The sequence below is a fragment of the Phoxinus phoxinus genome (genome assembly GCF_949152265.1).
Source record: "Phoxinus phoxinus genome assembly, chromosome: 16".
Lineage (NCBI taxonomy): Eukaryota > Metazoa > Chordata > Actinopteri > Cypriniformes > Leuciscidae > Phoxinus > Phoxinus phoxinus.
Window position 1 is genome coordinate 3853942 of NC_136891.1, and position 25800 is coordinate 3879741.

A 25800-nucleotide genomic window follows, 5' to 3' on the forward strand; every position below is an offset into this window, starting at 1 on the left:
ACGTCATTGAGTCCCGTTACCATGGTTACAGGACGCTTGCTAACGGTTAGCGTTAACTGCAGATGAAATATTACGTGCAATTTACTGCTTTTAAAACACTGGTTTTTAGTATTCTCAAACGAAAGGTCTGTTTACATTGTCTTTATTTTATACTTTTCTTCAATGTAAGAGAATGAACATTGTTTTTCCTATTTATTGTGTACGAGTGGCGAAGATCAAACTAGTAGTAAACATACGTAACTTGATCCAATTCAGTGTGTGTCTAAACGTTTGACTCGTGTAGACATGAAAATAAAATAACTTTTTTTATTTTACAGCTACAGCATAGTTTGTGTCTGTATGTAATCATATGTGCTTATTTTATTAGATTTAAAATGAGCACCATCACTTCCTCCACTGGTAAAGCTGAAAGTGTGACTGTGAGGAGGACAGAATGGTCAGATGCTGAAGAGATCGATCATCTGATCAGGCCTGCAGCTGTTGCTGTGTTTGGGAGACTCAATGTCATCCATCTTCTGTAAGTGTTAAGAGTCAGACAGTTACAATTAGATTGTTAAAAGTAAAAAAGTAAAAAAATGGAACCTATATATCGTGATTAATCGATCTAAAAGATGTTTGTGTTTACATAATATAGGTGTGTGACTAGCCTATATATATATATATATACGATACATACACACACATGTGTCACAGTCAATGGTCACAGTCAAAATCAGAAGTGGGTTATTGCTCAGACTTGTTTCTTTAGGCTTCTTTACACAGCTGATGTAAGGCTGCTCTGTGCCTGCTTACAATTCTGTGTAAAGACATAACGCTGCATAAAAGCCAGACTAAATCATGCCTGCTCTGACACACCTCAGCTTTAGTAGTGCAAAAGTACACTATTAAAATTGCTGTGTAAATGCATGTATGCCACAGTCTGTGTAAAGACACCGAATTCCCAGTTCAGAAGCACTTCTAAATTGGACAATTATTGATGATATTTTTGTTTTCATTTCTCATTGCAGTGAGAAAGCAAATTTAGCCGTGACCCTGAGCACCACTGAGAGTGAAGTGCTCGCCCATGCATCTTTCTCAGATCACCCCATTGAGGAGCTAGTGGATCAGGCATGCTGGGAGAATTTACTTCAGAATCATGTAGATGGCCAGAAATGCACTGTAAGCAAAGCAAATATGCCAGGTGTCCATTAATATTTATCATATATTTTTGAACGTCCCTTGATAGTGTTGTTTCTCTTTTTTCCAGCCCATGAACACTCTTTTCCTGCGTCTTTTTGTGGCTCAGCCCGGCTTCTCCATAGGGGGCGCTAAAGAGATAGTGAGGTAAAAGCAAACTCCTTTGTAAAGGTGAACAGGCTTTGTGAAGATCGCCTATAAGAATTACAGTTCGGCCCTATTACATCAATACACACAGTCTGCTCATTGGTTTATATTTAACTTAATAAAACGACAGATTTTTCTATTGTTATTTGGTTAGAGTGAATATGACATTAGGCTGCACAAATTGTATTGACTGTATAGCAATGCCTTCCTGTATCCACTCAATCATGTTATATCAAATTTCATGATTTTATTTCCTTCCGATGCAACTTCTAGAACAGTTTTCAATGCCATTGTGGAGCTGGAGTACATCTGCCTTCTGACTCCCTACAGAGGCTCACTTGGTAAGAATTAATATCACTTTGGATATGTTTTTGTATGCTGGCATTGACAGTAACATGCTTTTCATGTCAGGGGCAGCACTGGAGAAGATCTTTGAACCCCTGACTCCTGTTAAGGAGGAAGTTCAGTATTCGGCCTACGTCTGCCATCGACACAGTCACTGCCCTCGACTTCACATCCGCAGAGCCAGGTTTACAAACACTTCTCACTCACTCATGGACTCGTGAATCTCATGGAAATGAAGAAGAACATGGCTGGGTCATATTTCACTGCATTGTGACATTTTGTTCATAATAATTAAGCACATTTTTTAAAGTCCGCGTGAACCGGAAGTTGCAAACGACTTTTCTCAAGTGATGTGACGCATTTCCGAGTGAAAGGGAATATTGAACAGAGGGCAGGGTTTTACTTCAGCGCTCCTCCTCTCCATCTCTCGCCCATAGCAGAGTAAAGGTTTGAGGGGAGTGGTTAAGCGTTTAACCAACCCAAGTCGTCCATGTCATCAGAAAAATAACCATTCCAGACCCGGAAGTAACTTTTCAAACTTTGATTAAAGATAACTTCGGCAAACATTTTTTTTTCCATGTATTAACTTGCACGGATTAATTGTTCACCACAAGACTAGTAATATCCGCTAACAAAGTAAATAGGGTCAATTTTGATTTCATGCCGACTTTAATACATTTTAATTTTATATTTTATTTATATATATTATGTGTGTTTTATTAGATTTTGAATGTTTAAATATTTAATTACAATTTATATATAGTATGTAATCTTTTTTAATTGTGAAGCATTTTAATATCATGGTACTGTTATGCTGATTTAAATTTAAAATGGTTAATGTTTTCTGTATTAGTGACAAATATTTTAATAGTCTTGTATTAATGCAAAACTAATGGGAATCATCAATAAGAACATTAATAACAAAGTAATAACTACAAAGTAAAACATCCATAAACCGTACAATAATAGGGGAAATGTGCTTAATTGACGTACAAAATAATGTCACAATTGAAAGAAATCGTGATGGAAACCGTGATGCAAAATATAATTCGTCTATTTTTCTTCGCGTGTATTTGGGGTGAAATATGACATAGCCATGTTTCTGTGAAATTCACTCAGACATTTGTGTGTTTCATCTAGTGTAAAGCCGATCATAATCCACGTCTAGACTGTTTTAGTCCTGCTGCACACAGTTTCTATCAATATAGTGTTTTTAGACAGGACGTTTGCAGCACAGCAATGAATTAAATTCCCGATGCAATAACTTTCAATTCCCCAGAGTAGAGGATCTCGATGACATCATGCACATATTTGCGGAGCAGATCACGCCACTGGTGGAGTCCCACGGGCCGTACTTCCTGTCTGAGCTCATCGAGGCTCAAGATGAGGAGAACCACACAGTCGTCTGTGAAGTTAGTCACGCTTGTTGTTGTTGTTGTTTTTTTACAATTGGGAGCTTATAGCATCTTTAGAGCTGTGGATAATAAAGCTCAGATCATTGGTTTAAGAAGAAGGTGATGTGCACATATGAAAAAAAAATTGTTTTACTTATCTATCTGTTTTTTTCTTAGACAGCAGAATGGAGAGCAACTAGAGAATTGTGTATGCCTCTTGTTTCTATCTATTGAAAAAAAAAAAAAGTGGGGCAGAAATTGTGTTAGTTGGTGTTTTCTGAGGAATGACAGGACGACAGATCGCCCCACTCTCTCCCCTGCGGCGCATGCTGACATGTGTTCATGCGACATATGGCAGATGAGAGCTCATGCCCTGCCAAGACATACTCACACTGAACATATTGTGTCCAGACATCTGTAGCCGTTTTTCCTTTTGTCTGAATGTCCCATCTATTCAGCAGGACAACTGTACTACATTACCCAGGAGGATTACAAAAAAACATTTTTTCCAGAGAAAATTCATAAATTATTACAGAGGTGTTGTTTTTCTAGGTCTTTTATGAGAGTTTTAAATTATGTATGGGCGAATTTCATGAAATCTGTCAGGAGCATGTCCAGGTCATATCTCACCCCAAAAATAAAAAATAAATAGAAAGGAATTATATGTTTCTTTAAGAAACATAAGCCTATTTAGTACCATTATTTTACCCCAAATAATGATTATCATATGATTAAAAAAACTGTCATTTTTACTGTAATATTATTAAAATTAAACTGTTTGTGTGTGTGTTCTTACACAGAGTGAAGGAGCTGTCGTAGGCTTTGTCGCTGTAAGTGGTCAAGTGGATTTGAAGCTTCTCAATCAGTGCTTTGAACTTGGAGCATTTGAAGGACTGAGAAAGACAAATTCAGCACATCAAGAGGAAACGCAACCACTGGAAGAGGAAAACCATGTCACTGATGCCCAGGAATCTTCTGAAGCCAAAGAACCTGTGCAAGTGAGTTTCAAAAGACACGTTCGGCATGTTTAATGGTGCTCATTAGGGATCATTAGCTCCTTTACTAATCCAAAGGAAATTCACAGGCAGAGAAAGAGAGTAAAGACGAGCCTACTGGCATATCTCAGGTCAGAGCTAAACATCATCTTTGAGACATTTCTCACTTCTTTTGCATTTTAATAATGGTTACTATATTTAGGAACCACTCCAAATGTGGTGCATGTCAAGTATCTCGTGTAAAATGCCTATTTGTGTCTCTATTGATTTTTCTAACTAGCTAGAGTATGTTGAGTCAAGCATCAAAGACGCAGTGGACTCTAATCCAGACGGGCCTCCTAACGCATTCTGCATCCAGCTCTTCACCATGGAAAAGAAGTTTGAAATGAGGTAAGGACGTCTTAGACTAGTACAGAGAGGGGGGGAATGCTAATAAATTCCACAAATAATGACAAAGAAATGGTAAGTAACACATTGAATTAAAGAAGTAGGAAGGCTGAAATGTTTTTTTCTTGTAAAAACCTACTCTAATAATCTTTGTTTTATTTACATCTTTTAGATATTATTTTTTTACAGTGTAAAGCCACCCAAAACATTGTAAAGCCTACCAGAACATCATAGCAACAACCAGAACAGCAAGTTTAATTCAAGGTGTCATAGAGAGGGTGCAGGTTTCATGAATAACTCTATTATGACTGCTTTTGGTGCAAGAAACCATGACTTTAATGGGAAAAAGTTATAAAAGTGTAAAAAATATAGCTCCTCTAAAGTATGTATGCTATCAAAATGTACTGATTACATGAAATTTGGTTAAATGAAAACTGTCTGGCCGAGCTCCAGTGGCTTTCGGTGAAGAGCTGTTGTAAAAATCAGTCTGAGTGTTATTTGGCTCCTGCTGAGCTGGTCTGTGTGCCACCTTATTGGCCAGCTGTTGTGGAATATGGAGGCCTGTCCCACCCACAGAGCATGAACATGTAATTAATGAGTAGAATGCTTAAAGTGACAGCGGGACCAACTAGGCCACACTCGCTTTCTAGTGCCCAACATGGCAGCCTTTCTCATTGCTCTTACAGGACAGATGATGCTCATAAATGATCATTTCTGTTGTCGTCTTCTTTCCTCAAAGATCAGCCGATTTCTTGCCGTACCTGTTTAAACTGTTTCCGGTAAGTACATAAATCAGCTTATTAAAGGAATCACCCAAATACTCAATACACTGAAGTATTAATTCACCCAAAAATTTAAATTGGCATCATTTACTCCCCCTTATGTTGCTCCAGCTGCTCTATGACTTTTTTTTTTACCCTACAAAAAGTACCAAAGGTACTAGTTCATAGATCATTATGAATATTCATAGATTATTATGAATATTAAGTTTTTGTCATATCTGGAAAATAACAGAGTGACATTCTTTAAAATATCTCCTTTTGAGTACTGTGAAAGAAAAAGTCATACCGGTTTAAGACAACATGATCTTTAAAAAGTTTGGGGTCAATACGATTTTTTTGTTGTTGCAAGAAACAATTATTATATTGAGCAAGAATGCATTATATTGGACATTGACATTTATAAAGTTACAAAATACTTCTTTTTCAAAATAAATTTCTATTTCATTCAGTTATGAAAGAATTCTGAAAACAAATAGTGTGTACACAAAAATATTCAGCACCACAACAGTTTTCAACATTGATAATAATGATATGTTATTATAAATCATTATAAGCATATTATAATGATTTATGGAGGATCAAGTGACACAAAAGACTGGAGTAATGATGCTGAAAATTCAGCTTTGATCACAGGAATAAATGACATTTTAACATATATTATAGAAAACATTTCTTTTAAAATGTAATAAGATTGCACAATATTACTGTTTTTACTGTATAGCCTTGGTGAGCAGAATAGACTTTAAAAAAAGAAAAACTTTCGAACGGTAGTGAACAGTCCAGTGAAGTCAAACCTAGTTGCATTTCTACACAATGTGTCCATGTGTGCTTTACATTTTTTACATCTGACATGTTACATAATAAATCTACTAAATATGATATTATGTGTTCCACAGGATCGGGACTTCTGTGTGATCTCAGTGCCTAAACTGACTCCAGATTTCCCACTGCTGCAGTCCTTCATCAGAGTCGCCCCTCGTGACACCAGCATCTTCCCGCAGGAACTCTACCTGTGTCACCGGTGGGCTCTGCTCAGGTACACACACTCTCAATCATCTAAATCAATCTCCAAAGGAAGCATCCATTCTTCTTTTTCATGGAGATTAATTGTAAAATGAAGCATGCTTGAAACCATGATGTAATAAAAGAACAATACTGTGGCCTTGTTAGTGAATAAAACCAGATTCAAAAGATCATCTACTGAAGATAAATCAATTATTCTGTGTGTTCTAACATATTTGCCTGTCATTTTTTAATCACGTGGCAACATTTCTACATTCATTAAGAAAATAATTCATTAATTTGAAAGAAATAATGCTAAATAAAGTTATGACTTTACAATAAGATCCCATTAGTTAATGAACAATATATATTTATATGTCGATATTTAATATTTATTCATTTTTTAATGTTAGTTAATAAAAAAACAACTGTTTATTGTATATAATACAACTACTGTAAGATGAATGGATGCTTTAAAAGACTTTTTCATTGTTAGTTCATGTTAACGAATGTAAATGTAACCTTATTGTAAATTGCTACCAAAATAAGTATTCTACAAAATACTAATAAGATTAATATTTTTCTGTCCATCAGGACGTTGGAGGTGCGTGTGGCAGTGTCATCAGATATCCCAGCAATCCAGAGTTTGACTGAGAGTCTCAGCCAGCGGGAGTCCATCAGTGAAGCTCTGGATCTGTTCCTGCAGGCCCGAAAAGACCAGGTCTGCCTCCAACCACACACTAGACCGCCTCAGTCCGTCGGCAGAGCTGTGTTTGTGATGTCTGAGCATTGTCTCTCGTCCTCAGGATGGAACTGCTCTCCAGGCATTTGTGGCGCAGGTCGAGGGGCGAGTTATTGGTTTGATGATCATCAGAGATGAAGAGGTAAATATTGAATGACGTGTCATGGTGTGTGCTGTGCTGTTTCTTACCATCAGTCGTTTACCGCGTGTTTCGTTCTCCCAGGACATTGAGTTCATCCGAGCCAACTTTGACGTCGAGAGGTTCATGTACTTTAGCCATCAGCAGCGAGAGGAACACGGTCGACTGTGTCACTTTCTCCTCAACCCTGTTTTCCAGCATCACGCTAAATATATCTTAAAGGAGGTGCTGCGCTTGGCACACAAGTCCTGCCTCTATTACCTCCTCCATCCATCCCATTACAGCCATAAGGTGGGCAAAAGATGTTTCTCCTGTAAAAAAAAAATACCACAGTAATCTCACGTTTCTTAATTTGTCCTTCTTTGCTCTCAGAATGTCAGTTATCACTCTCTGACAACAGTGCTGAATAACATGGTGCCGGTGAGCCCGAGACGGCAGATAATCTACCCGCTGGAAGAGCTGGGTATCAACGCGCCGTCCCAGCAGATCACCAAACAACAGGTCAGTCCGAAACCAGATTCCTGAAATATGAACATAATTGTGCATTTAAAGCAATTTGACAATTAAATACTGAAACAATGTAAACAATGGTAGCATCTAGTTCAAACTATTCCATGCAACTCACCACCATAATGCTTGGCTGTATTTGTATCTATATATGTAGCACAAACAGTGGCAGATTGAATAGACATATTAGTCATAAATTTTTTGTCTTTAAGACTGGCCATAACTTTTTTGTAAGTTACATAAAACATAGATTGGTCTAATTTGTATCCGAAAAGTAAGACTGACTGGTCAAAAGTAAGACTGACTGGTCAGACTAGTTCTTAAAAAGGTCCTATTCTGCCCCTTTTCAAATTCTTGATTTTGTTTTTGGGGTCTACTAGGTTTTTATGCTTGAATGTTCAAAAAACGCATTATTTGTTCCATATTCTCCATTGTTGCGGCTCCTCTCTTCCCAGTCTGTCAGTAACGCTCTGTTTAGTTTCTGTCTCTATGAAGCTCCTCCTTCTGAAAAGAACACTGTGCTCTGATTGGTCGGCTGGATCATTGTGTTGTGATTGGTCAAGCGCATTTGGGAAATGTCCCACCCCTCACTATAACCGTGAGTTTCAATACACTACTAACTAACTCAACTAGGCCCCGCCCCTTTATTCTGCGTATTAATTATTGAAATGAGGAATATTGTGACGTGTTCATTCCCGGAAGAAAACTCAAGACTACAATGGAGGCATTTCAGGAGTTCAGAAACAGTGACACGGATATAGAGAATAACTCACGCTGGAGGGACTTTGTGCTTTGGAAATTTGCAGAGCTTTTTTTCATTTTCAAACAGCAACATTACACACAGAAGAAAGATAGACATGGAAAAAGGCATAATAGGCCCTCTTTAAGACACAGTCTTTTCATAGTGGCTGTGTTTATGCAACTGCCCCTAGTTTTGGACTAGTTGCATGCTGAACTGTACTACTTAGGGCTAGGGGCTTGTTTAAATCCCTAACCCTCAATATTTCAAATAATAATAACAATGCACATTGAGTAGGAAATGGTGTGCCACAAGAGGGTGCTGTGCTGTAAATGAATGTGCCATGATCACACTTGTAATTTGACACACTTGTAACTCTCCATCCCTAAACTGTCAAGGGACAGCATGACATCTTTGTTTCTAACACTTACATTTATCAATAATTAACGTTGTAGCTGTCTGCATTATTCCACTCATTATGCGTTTTGTGTATCAGAATCGTTAGCCGCATGTGAAGCAGACCACAGGGCCGTTGTTGCCTGAGGTTATTGAACATCTAGTTGTAAAGAAACAGATGGATGGATGGTGGCAGATGGCGGTGAATGTTTACGCTGGTTTCTAACAGGTAAAGCAGCAGCGTTCTTATCCAGCCATCATCAGAACAACCAACATCTGCTGTAGTGTGTGTGTGTGTGTGTGTACTCCTGAGTGAGATTCCACACACACCTAGCCAGAGGGGGGATTTCACTTCACACAATGTTTCTTCATCAATGCAATCTAAATGAGCTAAATTAATCATGAGGTGTTATAAAAGCACATTCAGCCCACATTATTTCACAGTTTTCTTCAATAAAACACCTCAGTAGAGCATGAATAGAGCATTTGAGGTGCTGTCTATCCCACTGGCGAAACACAAACACAAGTCTATAAAAGACTGGTGGGTTGCAAACCCTAAGTAGAGGAATCATAGGTACGCTCACAACTTGGTTATGTAACGCTTTTCATCTGACCGCACTCAAATCACAAGGTGGACAAGAGGAACTGCCTTTTTGAGAAAGACTTTTTCTCTGCTGACAGATCACACATACACATGCATCCCCTCTCAGCATGAGATGGGCTTCTCTGAACGACCCACTTGTTACTTATTGAGAGGTCACACAACAATTATTAACTGAACAAAAGGTCAAATGCTAAAGTTGCACCTTATTCATTCTTCACAAAGCCAATCGCTGCACGCACTGCTATGAAGTCCAAGATGGTAGACAACATTAATGAAATCATGTTTATTATAAAAGCAATTTATTATTAAAAAATAGTTCTGGCTCAAATAAATTACATTTTAAAATATATTCAAATATAAAACAGTTATTTTAAATAGTTATTACTGTTTGACTACTTTTGATCAAATATATGCAGCCTTATTGAGCATAAGAGTCTTCTTTCAAAAACATTACAAATACGATAATGATTTACATTTAATAACGATATTGTGTTATGATTTTTTTATGTTTATTAGCTTATTTTTGTGTACTTTTGCTTAACAAACAATTCAGTCACCACCTCAAGGCCAATGTAAAGTCTGGCTTCTGAAGCAAAAGGCAGTAGACAACAAGATTTTGGACCTGAGCTGCAGTGTCATATGCAGTTTTATGTGTGTGTGTGTGTGTGTGTGTGTGTGTGTGTGTGTGTGTGTGTGTGTGTGTGTGTGTGTGTGTGTGTGTGTGTGTGTGTGTGTGTGTGTGTGTGTGTGTGTGTGTGCGGTGCATTAGCAAGAAACACAAGCTGTCACCCTTCAGTCCACTTTAGAAAGCTCCATTTGGTAGCGCAGCAACGCCGGTGTCCAGGCAGCCCTGCAGATAAGAGCGCAATGACTGCGTTAATCCTCCGTCTGGTTCAGATGAATTAATCAGAGTTAAAGCACCTGTTCGGTCTTCGTCAATAGAGGGTTGTGTTACGAAGGGCATTATGTCTGCATATAGAAGTCCTGCATGTCCACCAGTGTTTGATACGGACGCACCGCGCTGGCTTTACTGGAGCAGAGTGGACCGGGTCAGCTCCTGTTTGACATCCAGTTACTGTCATATCATTATCAGGAGCAGATGAACACCATCTAAGAACATTTTTGTAGTTTTGAAGAAGTGAACAGAATCACAAAAATACGGACCGCTTTCAAACACTTTCACAGTCTGCCATTGGTTGCCACACATCTTCTGTGATGACCCAAGCTTTCACGTTGTTTACGGCCTCCACGGTCACCAGATCTCAATCCAATAGTAGAGCACCTTTGGGATGTGCTGGAACATCATAACAATATGGAGCATATACTTTTTTTTTTGTAAATTTCTTCATGACATTCCAAACTTCTCAGAGGGCACCAGAAAATGACGCCCGTGTGATTTCCGTGCACATGATTCCTGTTGTGCGTTTTCTGATTTCTGCCTTCAAGTGGCCCAACATGTCCAGAGTTTAAACCTCTTTGAGTCCCTGCCATTGATTACAGCAATTAATGAATGACTTTGAAGAGCCAATCATTGACGGCCGTGTAATCAGCTACGTTTCCTTAAATTACAATGACAATTTGGGCCTCTCCCTTCCCAGAGTCCACCGCGTCTCTATTCTTTCATGTTAAATCAGATAAGGTGTACCACAGAACAAATCCCTCAAATTATTCATGCTCAAGGGCCAATTAGAGAAGTAGAGAGAGAATGATTAGGAGAACACGGCAGCTGTGCGCTTTCAATTGATTCAGAGACGGCCAAACATGTCCCTCTCTGTAAATCTGCTCGAAGAATTGACCATTTCAATGCTTCGTATTAGGAGCAGAGCCTATTGAAGTGGTCTGCACTGTTTTTTATAGAGTGGGTTTCCATTCTTTCAATGGAACTCGGCACATTTCAATATTTTAGACGAGTTATAGTGTTCGCTAATGCAATGCTTTTTCCTGTTTGCTGGTATCTTTTTAGCTCAATAAGTGCTCAGTGAGACATACTGTCGCTCGCGCGCTGATTAAACTATTGTCATGCAGGGAAACCCTTCCAAATGGTGTAGGACATCAGCAGTGCTTTTAGGAAAACTGCAATTACTGTTAGCTGCTAAGTAAGATTAGCGGTTAGCTGTTAACTCACTGGTTAAGGGACAAACAAACGCCTGAAATGCAACACACGACCATTTTGCTGCATTGACAAGCAAAGGCTTATGAGATTATCCAGTGTTCAACAATAAGGCCCGGTTGAGCTGGTAGTTCAAAATGACCACAAATATGATAAACCACTGTTTTAGCTGCATATCATTATGCGTGTTAGAAAAACAAATGTGTAGTTTTAATGATATTTTTAGTCTCTTCTGCTCACCAAGGCTGCATTTATGTGATTAAAATACAGTAAAAGCAGTAATATTGTAAAATGTAATTTATTCCTGTGATCAAAGCTGAATTTTCAGCATCATTACTCCAGTCTTCAGAGTCACATGATCCTTCAGAAATCATTCTAATACGATGATTTTCTGCTCAAGAAACATTTCTGATTATTATCCATGTTGAAAACAGTTGTGCCGCTTCATATTTTTGTGGAAACTGGGATACCTGCATTTTTCAGGATTCTTTTAATAGAAAGTTCAAAAGAACAGCATCTATTTGAAATATTTTCAAACTTTACTGTCACGTTTGATCAATTTAATGCATCCTTTCTGAATAAAATTATTAATTAACATCCCATTTGCTGTAATTAAATTGAATTGCCCTTTATTATATTAGTTATTGACCTCCCCACTCTCTAGGTGTCAATATCAGCATTAGCCACTGAAAAACCCGTTCCGGTTAACCACCGGAGAGCATTTTTATGTGGTTAGATGACACTAAAGATATTGTTTTCTCATTCCTAGCAGGCTCACTTTGCCCTGTACCACACAAACAGAAAACTCACCATGGAGCCGAAGGTCACCATCAATGCCAGAATCGTGGTAGTGGGAGCATCCGACACAGGTTTAGCTTTTCTCGAAGCACTGACATTCAGGTAAGCATGCCGTTTTTCAAACGCAACTTCAATCAAAAGGTCGACACAGGTAAAGAAGCCCTTTATAGCATTTATGATTTCTTTTTAAAGAAACGGCAAGACATTTCTGTCTGAAACCGGCTTTTTTCCTGGGGGGTGGGGGAGCATCGTCTCAAGTGTGGTTATAATTAGTGAGAGTGACCCTCGGGGATTTGAGCGAAACAATGATTGCATGAAATCTGAGCTTATGGCTTTATATAATAACACTCAGCCCTACACACGCCAATTAATACCCGTGTTCTGGATCCTTCTGCCTCTGGACAGAGATCTCTTTGTGTTCTAAAGAAAGACAATGCAGTGAATTTGAAAAACAGCCATTTGTAGATTCTTCAAATAAAATATTGATTATCTTTTTTATTAAAAGATTTTTAAGCAATGATTCCCAACCAAGTGTCGGTTTCAAGGAGAACGACAGGAAAGAATTTGACTCAAATATCAGGTCCACATTCTGGTAAAAAAAAATAATCTAGATTGAGAGAAAACAAATATTTGAATAGTTAATTAAATGTCACTTTTGAAAAAACTTAAATTACCGCTATCTCACGACCAATTCGTACGAATTTGTACGAGTGATTAAAAGGTGTCTAATTCGTACGAATTTGTACGACCTCACTCGTACGAATTTGTACGATTTGTCTAAACCCACGTGATGGGTAGGATTAGGGGCGGGGTCAGGGGTAGGTCATTCGTATGAATTCATACGATTTTGGCAAATCGTAAAATATGTACGATTTAGCAAAAAACTTACAAATTCGTACGAGTGAGTTTGTATGAATTGGTACGAATTAGCCACCTCGTAAAATTCGTACGAATTGCCGTGAGATCGGGTTGAAATGACCACATCTTCAGTTAATTTAGAAACGTGAAATGTGATTAGAAATGTGCCAATAAGTCTTTCTTGAAAATGTGATGTACACTACTATTCAAAAGTTTGGGGTTGTTAAGATTTGTAAATGTTTTATTGAAAGAAGTCTCTTCTGCTTTACAAGGCTGCATTTATGTAATTTAAATACAGTAAAAACAGTAATATTGTGAAATAATATTACAATTTAAAAGAATTGTTTTCTATTTGAATATATATTGTAAAATGTAATTTATTCCTGTGATCAAAGCTGAATTTTCAGCATCATTACTCCAGTCTTCAGTCACATGATCCTTCAGAAATCATTCTAATATGATGATTTGATGCTCAAGAAGCACTTATTATTATTATCAATGTTGAAAACGGTTCATATTTTTGCGGAAACTGTAATGCAATTTTGCAGGATTTAATAGGAAGTTCAAAAGTACATCATTTATTAAAAATTATAAATATTTTGTATCATTATAAATATCTTTACTGTCACTTCTGATCAATTTCATGCATCCTTGCAGAATAACAGTATTCATTTCTTTTTGAAAAAATCATACTGGCCTCCAAACTTTTAAACATTAGTGTACACACAAGACACACACGTTTAACTTTTCAGATTGTCATTTTACCGTGAGGATATCAGGAGATGTCAGGAGTTTGAATGCAGCTTCTCGCAGAGCGCTTGACCAAACAAAGCTGTGATTTAAGGCTGTTCTTGTTTCCTGAAAGCTGATAACTGCCTGGCAACCAGGGGTCGCTCTGCGGTTGTGTGTGTGTGTGTGTGTGTTAACTCCTGCTGCTTTGGCAGGCACTGCGGGCACGCAGCTGTCTAGAGCTGGCAGTGTGCGGAGGTCACGCGCTGGCCCTTTAATTAGCCCTGCCACTGTTCTCTAGGCTGCAATTGGTGTTTGCTGTCGCTAATGACTTGACTAATGAGGCAGTTAGTGTCCACTAAACTTATGGCCGGTCAGCCCCTGTAGAGGCCGCCTGACTAATGGAGAATGTGGAGGCCATGGCCGACAGCGCTTATCTGTCAAGCCAAAACCGTTGGCCCCCCTCACGCTCGCTCACTTGTCCTTTATCACCCCTGAGGATGGGGTGAAACGCGGGACCATAGAGGACCGATAAAGATGCTTGGCCCCTGCTTGGCCCCTAAACTTAGCAGTCAGACACTGGCCACAATAGAGGCCTGTCAGCTGCTGATAAGGCCAGAACGCTGTGAGCTGGTGGTCAAGAACAGCCTGTGGAGAGAAAACACACACACAAGATTAACATTTCACATTGACACACATTCTGGATTTCTTTTTTCCTAATATAAAAGATGGACAAATTCTGTTCTTCAAATAATTTATTACTGAAAGAATATCAATAAAAATAGTCAAAAAGTCAGTAAATAATTTCATTTTCTCAATTTTTCACAAACGGTGTGTGTTCTACTGAATATATAAGGGCTAAATGTACAATCTTATTTTCATTTTATTTGTATTATTAATTTTTCATATATGTGTGTAAATGTTTTAAAATTGTATTTAAAATTATTAACATTAAATTATTAAATAAAATAATACTTTAAGGTTATTTTAGCAATACACATTCATTTAACATCAATGTACTGTATTTTAATTTATTGTTAAGTGTATTTAGACATGTCCCAAATTAAATATTTGAATGTATACATGGTCTTAAACTTTATTTTAATGTTATCGATTATGTGTTATTGATTATGTATTGAAATATTTTAAATGTTATACATATTTAGATACATAATTTAAAATGTTAATGTTATTTTAGCGATAAACATTAATGAAATAATTTAATAAAACACAAATCAATTTATTCTTAATTATTTTATTTCTTTTATCATTTTTAGGCACGTCCCAAATTGTATTAACTATTTTATTTTAACTTCATATAAAATAAATATAAAATAAAATTTATAATATTATGAATCCCTTTGTTTAAAATAAATAAATTGACTTAATTTAAGTTTGAAACCCTATTTTTGTACACTGCTCGAGCTGCTGTTATAAAATTGCCATTTCTCTGAAACATTTGCTTATGAATGTTTGTGCAAAAAAATCAAACATGCAGGAAGGAGCACACACACACACACACACACACAAGCTCAAGTAAAAGACAGATATCTGAAGATGACAGTAGCAGCTCTGTCTGTCTGCATGGCTTAGAGCGCTAGAACGCAGACCTGCGAGTGTGTGTCCAGCGTTTCCCGTCTGATCAATCGTGACGGTCCGCAGGCCTCACACACTCCTCTTTCTACACACGCTAGCCTGATTTCCTCTCCCGCCACTGATAGAGATCATGTCTTTCTTGCACATACAAAACAGGTCATTTACATGACAAGAGACCTTTTTACACTCCTGAGGGGACGGGAGGAGGGTGACGGGGGGAGACCTCTACACACAGGAAACAAAACAAGAGGGGGAAAAAAGACAAAACAAAAGGAAAGGCTTTTACTGTGATGGTTGGAGAAGAAAGCGCTTTAATGCAGGCCAGCGCTGCGCTGGAAATTAAGGGATTTCAGCATCTGTCCGTCGAGTGTTTGCAGAATAACCTCACACACCCCGCATGCTTTTGTTCAGACGTCGTCACTGTCCTCTCTTCATTCAATGGTATTCATTTCTGGACAGAAAAAAAGAACCAAAAATTGGACAAAAATAGCCTCATTATCCAAAATGGACAAGATCTGTTCTACACACGGTCTGTTCTTCAGAAGAGCACAAATCAAATATAGCCAGACACGTTTTCTACACCTGGAAGAGAATGAGCATCAGTGTTACTCGTTTATATAATGTCACAATGCAGAAAGTTGATAAAAAGATGTTTGATTCTCACTTCTCTCTCGTGCTTGTATTTGACCAGTCCTCATCTTCGATTCAACAATCTCACTCTCATCTCCACTCACGGTCTTCCAGATCGCTGCTCTGATGATAACATGAGATTTCTGGCTACAAGGTGAGCGATGCATTACAAACGAGAGGCATTTAGAGTCAAAGCGGCTTATTTTCACTCCACGAGAGAGGGGGGGGATGCGTTATTTCCATTCTATCATACAGATGTAAAGTGCTAAAGCATTAAAGCTGTTCTGGTCCCTCATTGAAGTCCAAACTTGAAACATTGACTTGTATTTTAATATTGCAATCCAGAAAGTCAATTAATTATAAACATTATCAATCATTTTGTGGGAGACCATTGCATAGCTCTAAAAAACACACACAAAAAAGTACCAAAAATAAGTTTTTCAAATCAGTGGGAAATTGCAAAAATATGTACAATTTGTTGACTGATCAAAATGCAGAAAGTTTGAAAATGATGACTGCAAATGAGATTTGAGATTTATAGTTTTGAGATTTGAGATGTAATGCTTGCCTGGAACGAATAAATCAAGATAAAATTGGGTGAAGTATTACTTTAAAAATGCTTCTGACCAAGAGGTCTCACCTGAAATGTGACTGTTTGAGAGCTTGAGCATTAGTGCGGCTTCACTTCCTGGTGCTCGTGATGAAAAGCAGGAACTGAGCTGTTTATCATCACTTCTGTTCGTGGTTCTGCATGACTGACACGTCTAATCCAATCCACCGATCTGATAACTGATAAGACACACTGTATCAGAGCTCTGGAGGAAGAGCTTAGACATGAAACCTTGATTCTCAGCATCTCAATTATAGCGTGAAACAGTGAATGAGTCAGTTAACCTTGAGCATTGAGAATCTAAAGCGGTTGCACCGAAAGATTTCCTGACGTCCTTCTGGCCGCTCTTGAAGACTGCTCTTTTCACGGACGCAGGATCTGTTCCTCTACAGTCACTCCTACAGCGATCAGGATCAGGCCCAGCTGTCTCTGCGCTCCTGGATCAGTGTGGTGACGGGTAAGATGAAGGCCATCGACCGCGAGGACAAACACGTGGAGCTGATGGCGGGCGGTAGAGTGAACTACGACTATCTGATCCTCTGCACCGGCCTGCAGTATCAGGTCAGAGACGCGCGACACAACATTAACAATTCAAATGAACCAAGATGTTGCTATGAATTATGAAATGTGTATTATGTGCCATCTTAGCTCAGTGCTTGCAAATTAATGCAATGCTAATTTGTTATCCATGCACAATAATTAGTACATGAGAAATCAGCTTGTGTGGACGCTGCTGTGTTTGAGTCTGACAATACATTTGCAGAGAGAAGCTGGAAATGTATAATAAATTCATTATATTAAATTAATTGGAATACATTTGAAATACTTTAAATAAAGGTGAATCATTTAAATACAATAAATAAAATTGAATCATTTAAATACAATAAATAAAATAATTTATTATTAATGTTTATATCTCTCTGACAGCGAGTTGACACACATATACTGCATCCTCACTTGGCTTGAATTTCAGCGTGCCCAAAGTGCGTGAACATAAAGCTCTCAGTACTAAATTGAGTTCTTTTTCACTGCTTATTGCGCTTCATCAGTCAAATACACACAAAATAATGTCGATCTTGGCGAGTATTCACGCAAACACAGTCATTGTTGTAAGTGAACATGAACAGTTGAGATTGAGAAAGAAAACGCGTGTGTAACAGTATAATGGATCCATGCGTCAGGTCTTAAAGTGACAGCAGCCTAATATACCTGATGCCATATTATATTAAAAATATCTAAATGGCAGTTTTTCATCATGGTATCGATGCCAAAATTGTGGCCAGCGCAAATGCTGACCGGCTAGTAACTTTAGAAAACCACTAGCCACAGTGGCTGGTGAACAAAAAAGTTCATGTCAAGCCCAGTATAGATGTATGTATAGAAAATAAAAAAATCTCTCTATCTCATATATATATATATGTATATATATGAAATAGAGAGATTTTTTTTTTTTCTAAATTTTTTCTAATGACATTCAGATGCCCAGTCTCACCAGTGTCGACGTCATTGACCAGACCACCAGCAGTCTGAACCCACATCATCCCAGGCGCAGATCCACGTGGCCCGCTCCGTCTAACCTCTTCACCCTCAACGACCAGCACGACTGCTCAAACCTCCACCGGTGGCTCACGGACAACTTCGTGGAACTGACAGGTGCGTTTATTGCAAATTGAACAAGATTTTATTAGCCGCCCTAGAGCCGAGTCCAGATCAGTGTGACATGGCAGACCTCTCTCATGCATAATCTCATTTACCAAGCCACTGTTCTTCTAAAGCTGCATCCAACTGTCGGAGCATAAAAAGTAGCTAATTAGCGTGAGTGAAATATAATCTCCTTCCATCCATTTACAGGGGAATATTAATATTAGCAGGGTGAGCTAAGAATTAATCTGCACGGGCCGAGATGAGCCACCGCTATCTGTCTGATTAAGCCTATTATATTGACTAATTACAGCCTCCTTTAATAATCCGGGAAGTAGCGCAATTATCAGGGAATGCTAATTATACCGTCTGCATATGAAAGATATCAATTTAGTGGCAAGAGAATTTGTATTTGGGTCAACCGGAGAGGCATCGGCTCTGGCTCCGAGTAAGTTGTCAACAGAAATGAGCTGATAATAGTTTTGGCAGGAGTCCTGTGCTGGTTGAAAACATCGCTGTGCTCAGAGGTGGAGTGTTGTGCGATGTGGCTGTGGTTCAGCACCATGGACAGGGCATTGAGCGCACCACACGGATGATATGTAAATGAGCACCATTACAACATCCTATTTAACATATACTGGCATTGCAGACAGAAGCTACAGGACGGCATGTGTGAGAGATGTATAGAAGACAAAGCCACATTTATACAACAGACCGTTCTGGCTCTCAAATGTGATTGGATGTGCCACGTTCAAAGCCACACACGCACCTGTGACTGTTTTGATGCGCATTCAATATTATTTTCTATACATTAATGTTGTATTCTGATAATGGTAACAGCAATATGATGCTTAAGTCTAAACACAGCCAAACCAATCTTCTGTCACTATACAGGATCATGCATGTGAGCTCCGACTGATTAGTTTTCATACTTGAGGACTCTAATATTAACATCAAAGGCCTTCCTTCACAAAAGATCTCAATTAAATCAATCCGCCACTAAGAGGGTTTCTGACACTGTTTAGACGCAGCAGTGAAAGGACATCCCTTCCTTCATCTTCTCTTCCTTCTTTCTTTCCTGTCCTCAAACCTAATGGGACCTTCTCCAGGTTGCTAAGTGACCCTTCTCTGTTTCATAGCCACTGATATTATCTCTCCAAACGGCCGTAATAAATCGCTTCCCCTTCCCCCTTGTGGAGGGTAAATGGCCTTACGTTTATTTTGCTGTTAAGTAAACCATCTTTCTATTGGAGGGAATGTAACTTGATGAATTATCTTTGGTGTGGATGCGGAGGAAGTCTAGTGTCTTTTTACAATTATGTTGTCAAATCAAGCGTGTAAATGATGCACCAGCAAACGTAATTGCGTGTGTGTGTCTGCAGGCAATGCCGTGGTATATGGAGACACCATAGATGTGTTCACCTGTGTGGAGATGCTCATGCGCCTCGGTGTCAGCGGCCGCCGGGTTCATGTAGTCCATCCTCCCAGAGACCACACATCTTCCTGTTTCCACGATGGCTCAGTGGATCACGCAGTGACACACGCTCTGGAAAAAGCGGAAGTCCAGGTTCATCGTGACTGCCTGTTGAAGCAACTCAACGATGGTCAACACACAGATCCTGTGACATCGGCGTCCTTCACCTCCGATGGTCTGACCCTACGACTGGAGTGTGCGGTTAGGAACAGAAAACATTCTTAAACATCAGTTCGCATGTAGAAAGCTGTCGTATTACACATTTTATGTTATGATTCATTTAGCTGTGAGGTGCTTATAGTGTTAGTAAAGGATTTGTTGCCAGAAAACACAGTACCATTCAAAAGTTTGCTCTTCTGCTCACCAAAAAGCATTTAAAAAGCAAAGATACAGTAAAAACCGTAATATTGTGACATATTATCACAACTTCAAGTGCTTTCTATTTGAATATATTGTAAAATATAATTTATTCCTGTGATCAAAGCTGAATTTTCAGCATCATTACTCCAGTCTTCAGTGTCATATGATCCTCCAGAAATCATTCTAATATGATTTGCTGCTCAAGAAACATTTATTATTATTATTGATGTTGCTGCTTCATATTTCTGTGGAAACCGGGATGAATAAAAAGTTTATTAAAAACAGCATTTATTTGAAATGTAAATCAACATTATAAATGTTTTTACTCTCACGTTTGATCAATTTAATGCATCCTTGCTGAATAAAAGTAAATATTAAAAATCTTACTGACCACAAACATGTACATATTTTAGTTTTGAGACTAAATTGATTTTTATTGAACATTTCCTTTATCTTCCTGCTGTGCCTTTAAAATATTCCTTCACCCAAAAATGGACATTTTGATTTTGACCTTCAAAGTATTTTAAAAGATCAAGGACATTTACTCTCTTCGTGATGAGCCGTTGACATGCGTCCATCAAATCTGTTTCATGGTTGTGGGATGTTTAGTCCATCATGATGTGGAAAACACTTTAAATGCTGCATGTTTTTTGTTTTTTTTACAGGTGTTCTTCAGCTTCTCTTGTAAAACTGTCGACTGCGACGCCTTCAAGGCCGTCAATGACGCCTGTTTAGTGTTCGATGGCCGTTTGGTGGTAGATACCACCTTCCATACCAACGACCCCTCCATATACGCCGCTGGCCCTTTGACCAAATACTCCCGCCGTTACCATGCTGACCAATGGAGCGATTCCTGCTTTAATTCCAAGGAGGTGGGGCAGAGTTTGGCATCTGTTCTCCTGCCCTTATGTGACCCGACCCTGGAGCGTCCCGCAGACCCGCCGTCTGATGAGGAGCAGCTCATTGCTCTCTACACTCAGGCCAAGATCCAAGGTCACTATTCTGCCTCTGAATTTCTGAATCACAAGCCCAGTACATTTTTGCAGGAGTTTAAGACGTTTAGCATGTGTTCCCCCCCCCTCATCTAATTCTGACCGACACCACACTATTGACAGTTAATTTGCATAATCTAATCACAGGCTAAGTGATTATAGCATAATGGACCATCTGTTACACAGAAACAGTGTCTGATATGAGATCAACTGCTTTATAATCATATTTGTGGTGTTCGGGGGGGGGGGGATGCTATTAATTTTGTGTTTGTAAAAACAAGAGTTATTAGGAATAACTTGTATAAATACTCTGAATTCACAGGGGGAAGATTACCAGGCGGCTACAATTATCTCCATGTCGCGAAACCGGCATCCAAAGGCCACGAAACTCCATCAGCTCAGAAAGTACGTTTAAATTCTGCAATTAAAATATTAGTTTGCATCATATCAGAGAACATCATATCAGAGAACAACCAGGGTGTGTTCACACTTGGATCTCTTGGTTCTTTTGGTCCAGACCAAAAAAGAAAATGATACATTTAGTCCTGGTTTACAAAGCATTCGCAATGTCTTTTTTAACACCGAGTCTAAAGATATAAATATACAAATCAAAAGACAATGCTGTGTGTGGGGCTAAATGCACGTACACATGATGAAGCTGAGAACTCGTGAAGAGCTTATAAAATGTGTAAAGGAGTCAAAACAGCAGCATCCATCCGTCACACACACAAACCAAGATCTGCTGTACCGGCCTGTGATGTACTGAACTATGACCCTTTTTAGGGTCACATCGTGTCCCGTTCTTGGTTTGTTTATGTCTTTGGTCTGTTGTGTTCATATTTCAGTCAAACCGCACCAGAGTTAGTTTGGAAGCGTCTGTACAGCGGTCTCTGCCCGTTTGTTTGGTGCACCAGGGTTCGGATGGCAGCGTTTATGCTTTCTCCAAATGAACCGCACTAACAGAGCAATCGCACCCGAGTCCGCTTTAATCGAACCAAACATGACAAGTGTGAACACACCTTTATTACACACATCTTTATCATCTGTCCTGCAGGGTCGTGACATGGTGACGGGCCGCACTGAAACGGGGAACTACTTTCATCTGCGTCTCGGCCAGCATGATGTGGTGGAGAGCATCACGTGCCTCTCGAAGAATGCACTTCCTGTCTCCAACCTCCTGTGTCTCTACAGGAAACACCAGCTGCTGCTGAATCACCTCTGCTCACGCTACCACGAGGGTTTGGTCCATGACATGTACAGGTCCAGCCTTGCCACATTCATTTTTCTGTTACAGTCTAAATCAGATCCCAAATTACAAGGTACAGCTTTCAAATCAAAGACTAATTTCAAATCTACAAATCCAGCAAAATTCTAATTCTACAATGGAAATTCTCAAAACTCTTCAAAATGTCTATTTAACATGATTCTCACCTTATTCATTGTGGAAAATTTAGGAATCCAAGTCAAATTTCACCCTAAAAACAAAAGGTGAAAAATATTTTGTATAAAGTTGTATTACAAATTTGTAATAGGTCTGGATGTTTTACTGATAAGTTCATTTATATTATTCTCAGTGCGCATAAACATGAAAATGGAGGGAAAAAAAGGGGGAAAACTACACACACACACTGTATATATATAGTGTGAGAGTGAGTGAGTGAGTGAGTGAGTGAGTGAGTGAGTGAGTGAGTGAGTGAGTGAGTGAGTGAGTGAGTGAGTGTGAGAGTGAGTGAGTGTGTGTGAGTGAGTGAGTGAGTGAGTGAGTGAGTGAGTGAGTGAGTGAGTGAGTGAGTGAGTGAGTGAGTGAGTGAGTGAGTGAGTGAGTGAGTGAGCTACTAGTGATATTTGACCTACACATGTTCTTGTTAGATTCACCCTAGAACCAGGTTTGATTGTTCATTTCAATACCAAAACAGCAAATCTAACAACTTGTTCTCTTGAATTAATGCACAGAATAATTTATGACACTCCAACCCATAATCATATCTGTTCTCATCTGGTCACACACTTAATATGAAGATTAATTTCCAACAGCGTGACCTTTGCTCCAAAACTTCCCCAGCACTGACCCTTCAGCACCAGAGCCTTTGTCCTGCATTAGTAATCTGTGTATGCAGGTGTGCAATCCGCTTCACCACACCACCAGGAGACAATAGCTAAGCCACCCAGCCAGCAGTGCTGATCACACTTATTAAAATAGGATTCTTCACCGGTCTTTTGTTGAGACTGAATGTGGCCGGCACTCAATGTCATTACGGAGAACGGCCGATCTTCAAGACGATCATGAACGTCATTTATCAAGTGCTGCTGTATGGAGGATATTAGATGAACATGCTAAGTGTGAGACCGGAGTTAAAGCGACAGTTCACCCAAAAATCTAAGTTCTGTCATTATCTTCTCCCCCGCGTGTCGTTCCACACCTGTCGGCTGTTTTCCGCGGAATGCAAAAAGAACATGAATATTTCTGCAGCTCTTTTCCAGACCTTCTCATGTTTCAGTGCCTATCTGTCAAACTTTAAAAAGACAAATCACCAATCATTCTAATATGCGGATTTTCTGCTCAAAAAACATTTCTAATTATTATCAATTTGAAAACAGTTGTGCTGCTTCATTTTTAAATGTTAGATTTTTTATTAGTATTCTCTGATGAATAAAAAGTTGAAAAAGAACAGCATTAAATATTATTAACATTATAAATGTCTTTACTGTCACTTTAAATTTAATTCATCCTTGTTGAATAAAAGTATATTTCCTCTTTCCCCAGTTATTTTAAAGAGAACTGGAGCTTGGCTCTTTATCACGACCGCTTTGCTGACTTTGAACAGGAGGTGCGCCACATCATGGACTCGGCCAATATAGAGGTCGGTTTCTTTACATCTATCTTATCTATGTTTAAAGCATTTGCCCTGTTTCCAAAACATCGGTTGACGTCAGAAAAACACGGTAATGCAATTACGTAACATGCTTACACAGGATCTTCTAAAGGTGCATAAAGCGTGATTATAAGATACAATTAAAAAACATCTCACGTCACCCAAAATTTTTTTTTTTTTTTTTTTTAAAGGAACACAGGATTTGCATATTTGAAAAGCAAGACTTGTATTGTGTTTTGTCCTGACAGGGTGAGAGTGGTTCGGTGTCACTTCAAGAGGCTCTTCAGAAGATGGTGGACGATAAAGCAGAGTCCGATCAGCTGACGGGTCTCAGCGAGGGGTTTCAGAAGAGCGAGGCTTATTCTGCTCTGAGAAAGAGTGTTCTGGATTATCTGAGGTACAACAGATACCATCTGACCATGTACGCCCGGCCGGGACTGCTCTAATCAATATCCATTTTACATTTAGGAGCATTTATTCAGTACTTTATCTTTTGTTTCTTTATTTCTTTACATTTGCGGCACCATATGTTTGTGGGGGGGGTAGCACAATGTGGGGGGTTGGGGCCAAAGAACTTGAGCAAATAAATACAGCTTCTGGTTTGGTCAAATGCAAATGTTTGGTGTGTACCGAGTGACAATTCATTAAAAATAACTGACTTTGCAGGTTTGAATACTCAGTGTATGTGCTGTCCAGTATTGGGTTGTATATTAAGTGGAGATGAAGGCAGCAGAGATAAGAGCAGCAGAATGAGAGTGCAGCAGCAGCTGTATGATAATGAATGTGGGGCAGAAAATCACAGGCGCATGATCCAACAGTCCACCGTCATATAGCTCATATATGGGTATAATGCAACCAGATCAGATGTTAAAACGTAAAAACATTTTTTTTAACTATTTCATATGCAACAAATGTGTTTTTCTTAAAGCTTGGTCTTGAATGTGGAAATAAGTCAAATTAAAAAATGCAATAAAAACTACACAGGTTTCTCTAAAATTCAAATCAAGTAAAATCATAACATCAATAAAATAAAATAAAAGGTTTGCACACCATGCATCAGGTGCAACAAATGTGCTCGTCTAAGTTAGGCAAGTAAACCACCTGGTCTCCTAATAAAAAAAGGGGAATATGTTCCTCTAAAAACGCGCAAAGAGTTATAAAATCACATCAAATGTGCTAGTCTGGAACTAGCGCCGGAGATTACGCGAAATTCCGCTATTACGAGACCGTTGCATTGGAATGACATCATCACATGCACGAGCACAATGATGATGCTGATGATGATGATGGCACGGGTGAGTTTGAGACAGGAATGAGTCCGTTTGAACAGAAGGATGATGTGCGTCTGTCCCGGCAGCTCGCGCAAGCGTGTCTTTTGTGATGCAAACGAGAGGAGCCTCTTTTATGAATTATGTATGCGCGCAAAGAGTGATTAATACGTCCCGCATTCAACTGTCGCACATGTCCTAAGCCTGCAGGCGTCTGATTTATACATTTAATTAGTTTCGAGACAAATTGCGCATGCACCTTGCAGCCCTTTCGCCGCACAAACTGATTTCAAGACATTTGTGTTAAAAACGCGCTGCTTTGCAAGCGCGAGTATAGGCCTATTTAAAAAAATTGAACATTGCACGACTTCTTTGTTGCCATTTCCCCCTTTTTAATTTGAAATTCTGATGCTCTAAGAGTGAAGGAGCCCTTAAAGGATGCTGACAAAGGCAGGGCACGTGCGCATTGACGGGACGCATCAAAGCGTGAAAAGAGGAGGAACCAG

The 25800-nt window shown here is 39.0% G+C and overlaps 1 protein-coding gene and 1 long non-coding RNA gene across 5 annotated transcripts; one reads left to right on the top strand and one right to left on the bottom strand.

Moving 5' to 3' along the window:
- Positions 1-18: 18 nt before the first annotated feature.
- cfap61 (cilia and flagella associated protein 61) lies at positions 19-25664 on the top strand. Of its 4 annotated transcripts, none has more exons than XM_079584100.1 (26): positions 19-125; positions 368-517; positions 1008-1158; positions 1247-1323; positions 1597-1664; positions 1735-1852; positions 2948-3080; positions 3863-4060; positions 4147-4188; positions 4338-4447; positions 5184-5223; positions 6123-6262; positions 6823-6949; positions 7035-7112; positions 7194-7400; positions 7482-7610; positions 12235-12365; positions 16138-16230; positions 17079-17247; positions 18165-18339; positions 19710-20002; positions 20827-21154; positions 21476-21558; positions 22208-22413; positions 23918-24014; positions 24275-25664. In XM_079584100.1, the coding sequence occupies exons 2-26, from the start codon at positions 375-377 to the stop codon at positions 24470-24472; spliced, it is 3534 nt and encodes a 1177-aa protein (XP_079440226.1). In that variant the 5' UTR covers positions 19-125; positions 368-374; the 3' UTR covers positions 24473-25664. The 4 variants fall into 4 exon arrangements, with proteins under 4 accessions (XP_079440226.1, XP_079440227.1, XP_079440228.1 ...); XM_079584101.1 differs by having other exon boundaries at positions 12238-12365; positions 24275-24554; XM_079584102.1 differs by lacking the exon at positions 4147-4188 and having other exon boundaries at positions 24275-24554.
- On the bottom strand, positions 16280-17077 carry LOC306983581. The gene is made up of 3 exons (XR_013794394.1): positions 16971-17077; positions 16717-16865; positions 16280-16477 (listed from the first exon to the last, which is right to left on the bottom strand). It is a non-coding gene; the product is annotated as an uncharacterized lncRNA (long non-coding RNA).
- Positions 25665-25800: the final 136 nt, after the last annotated feature.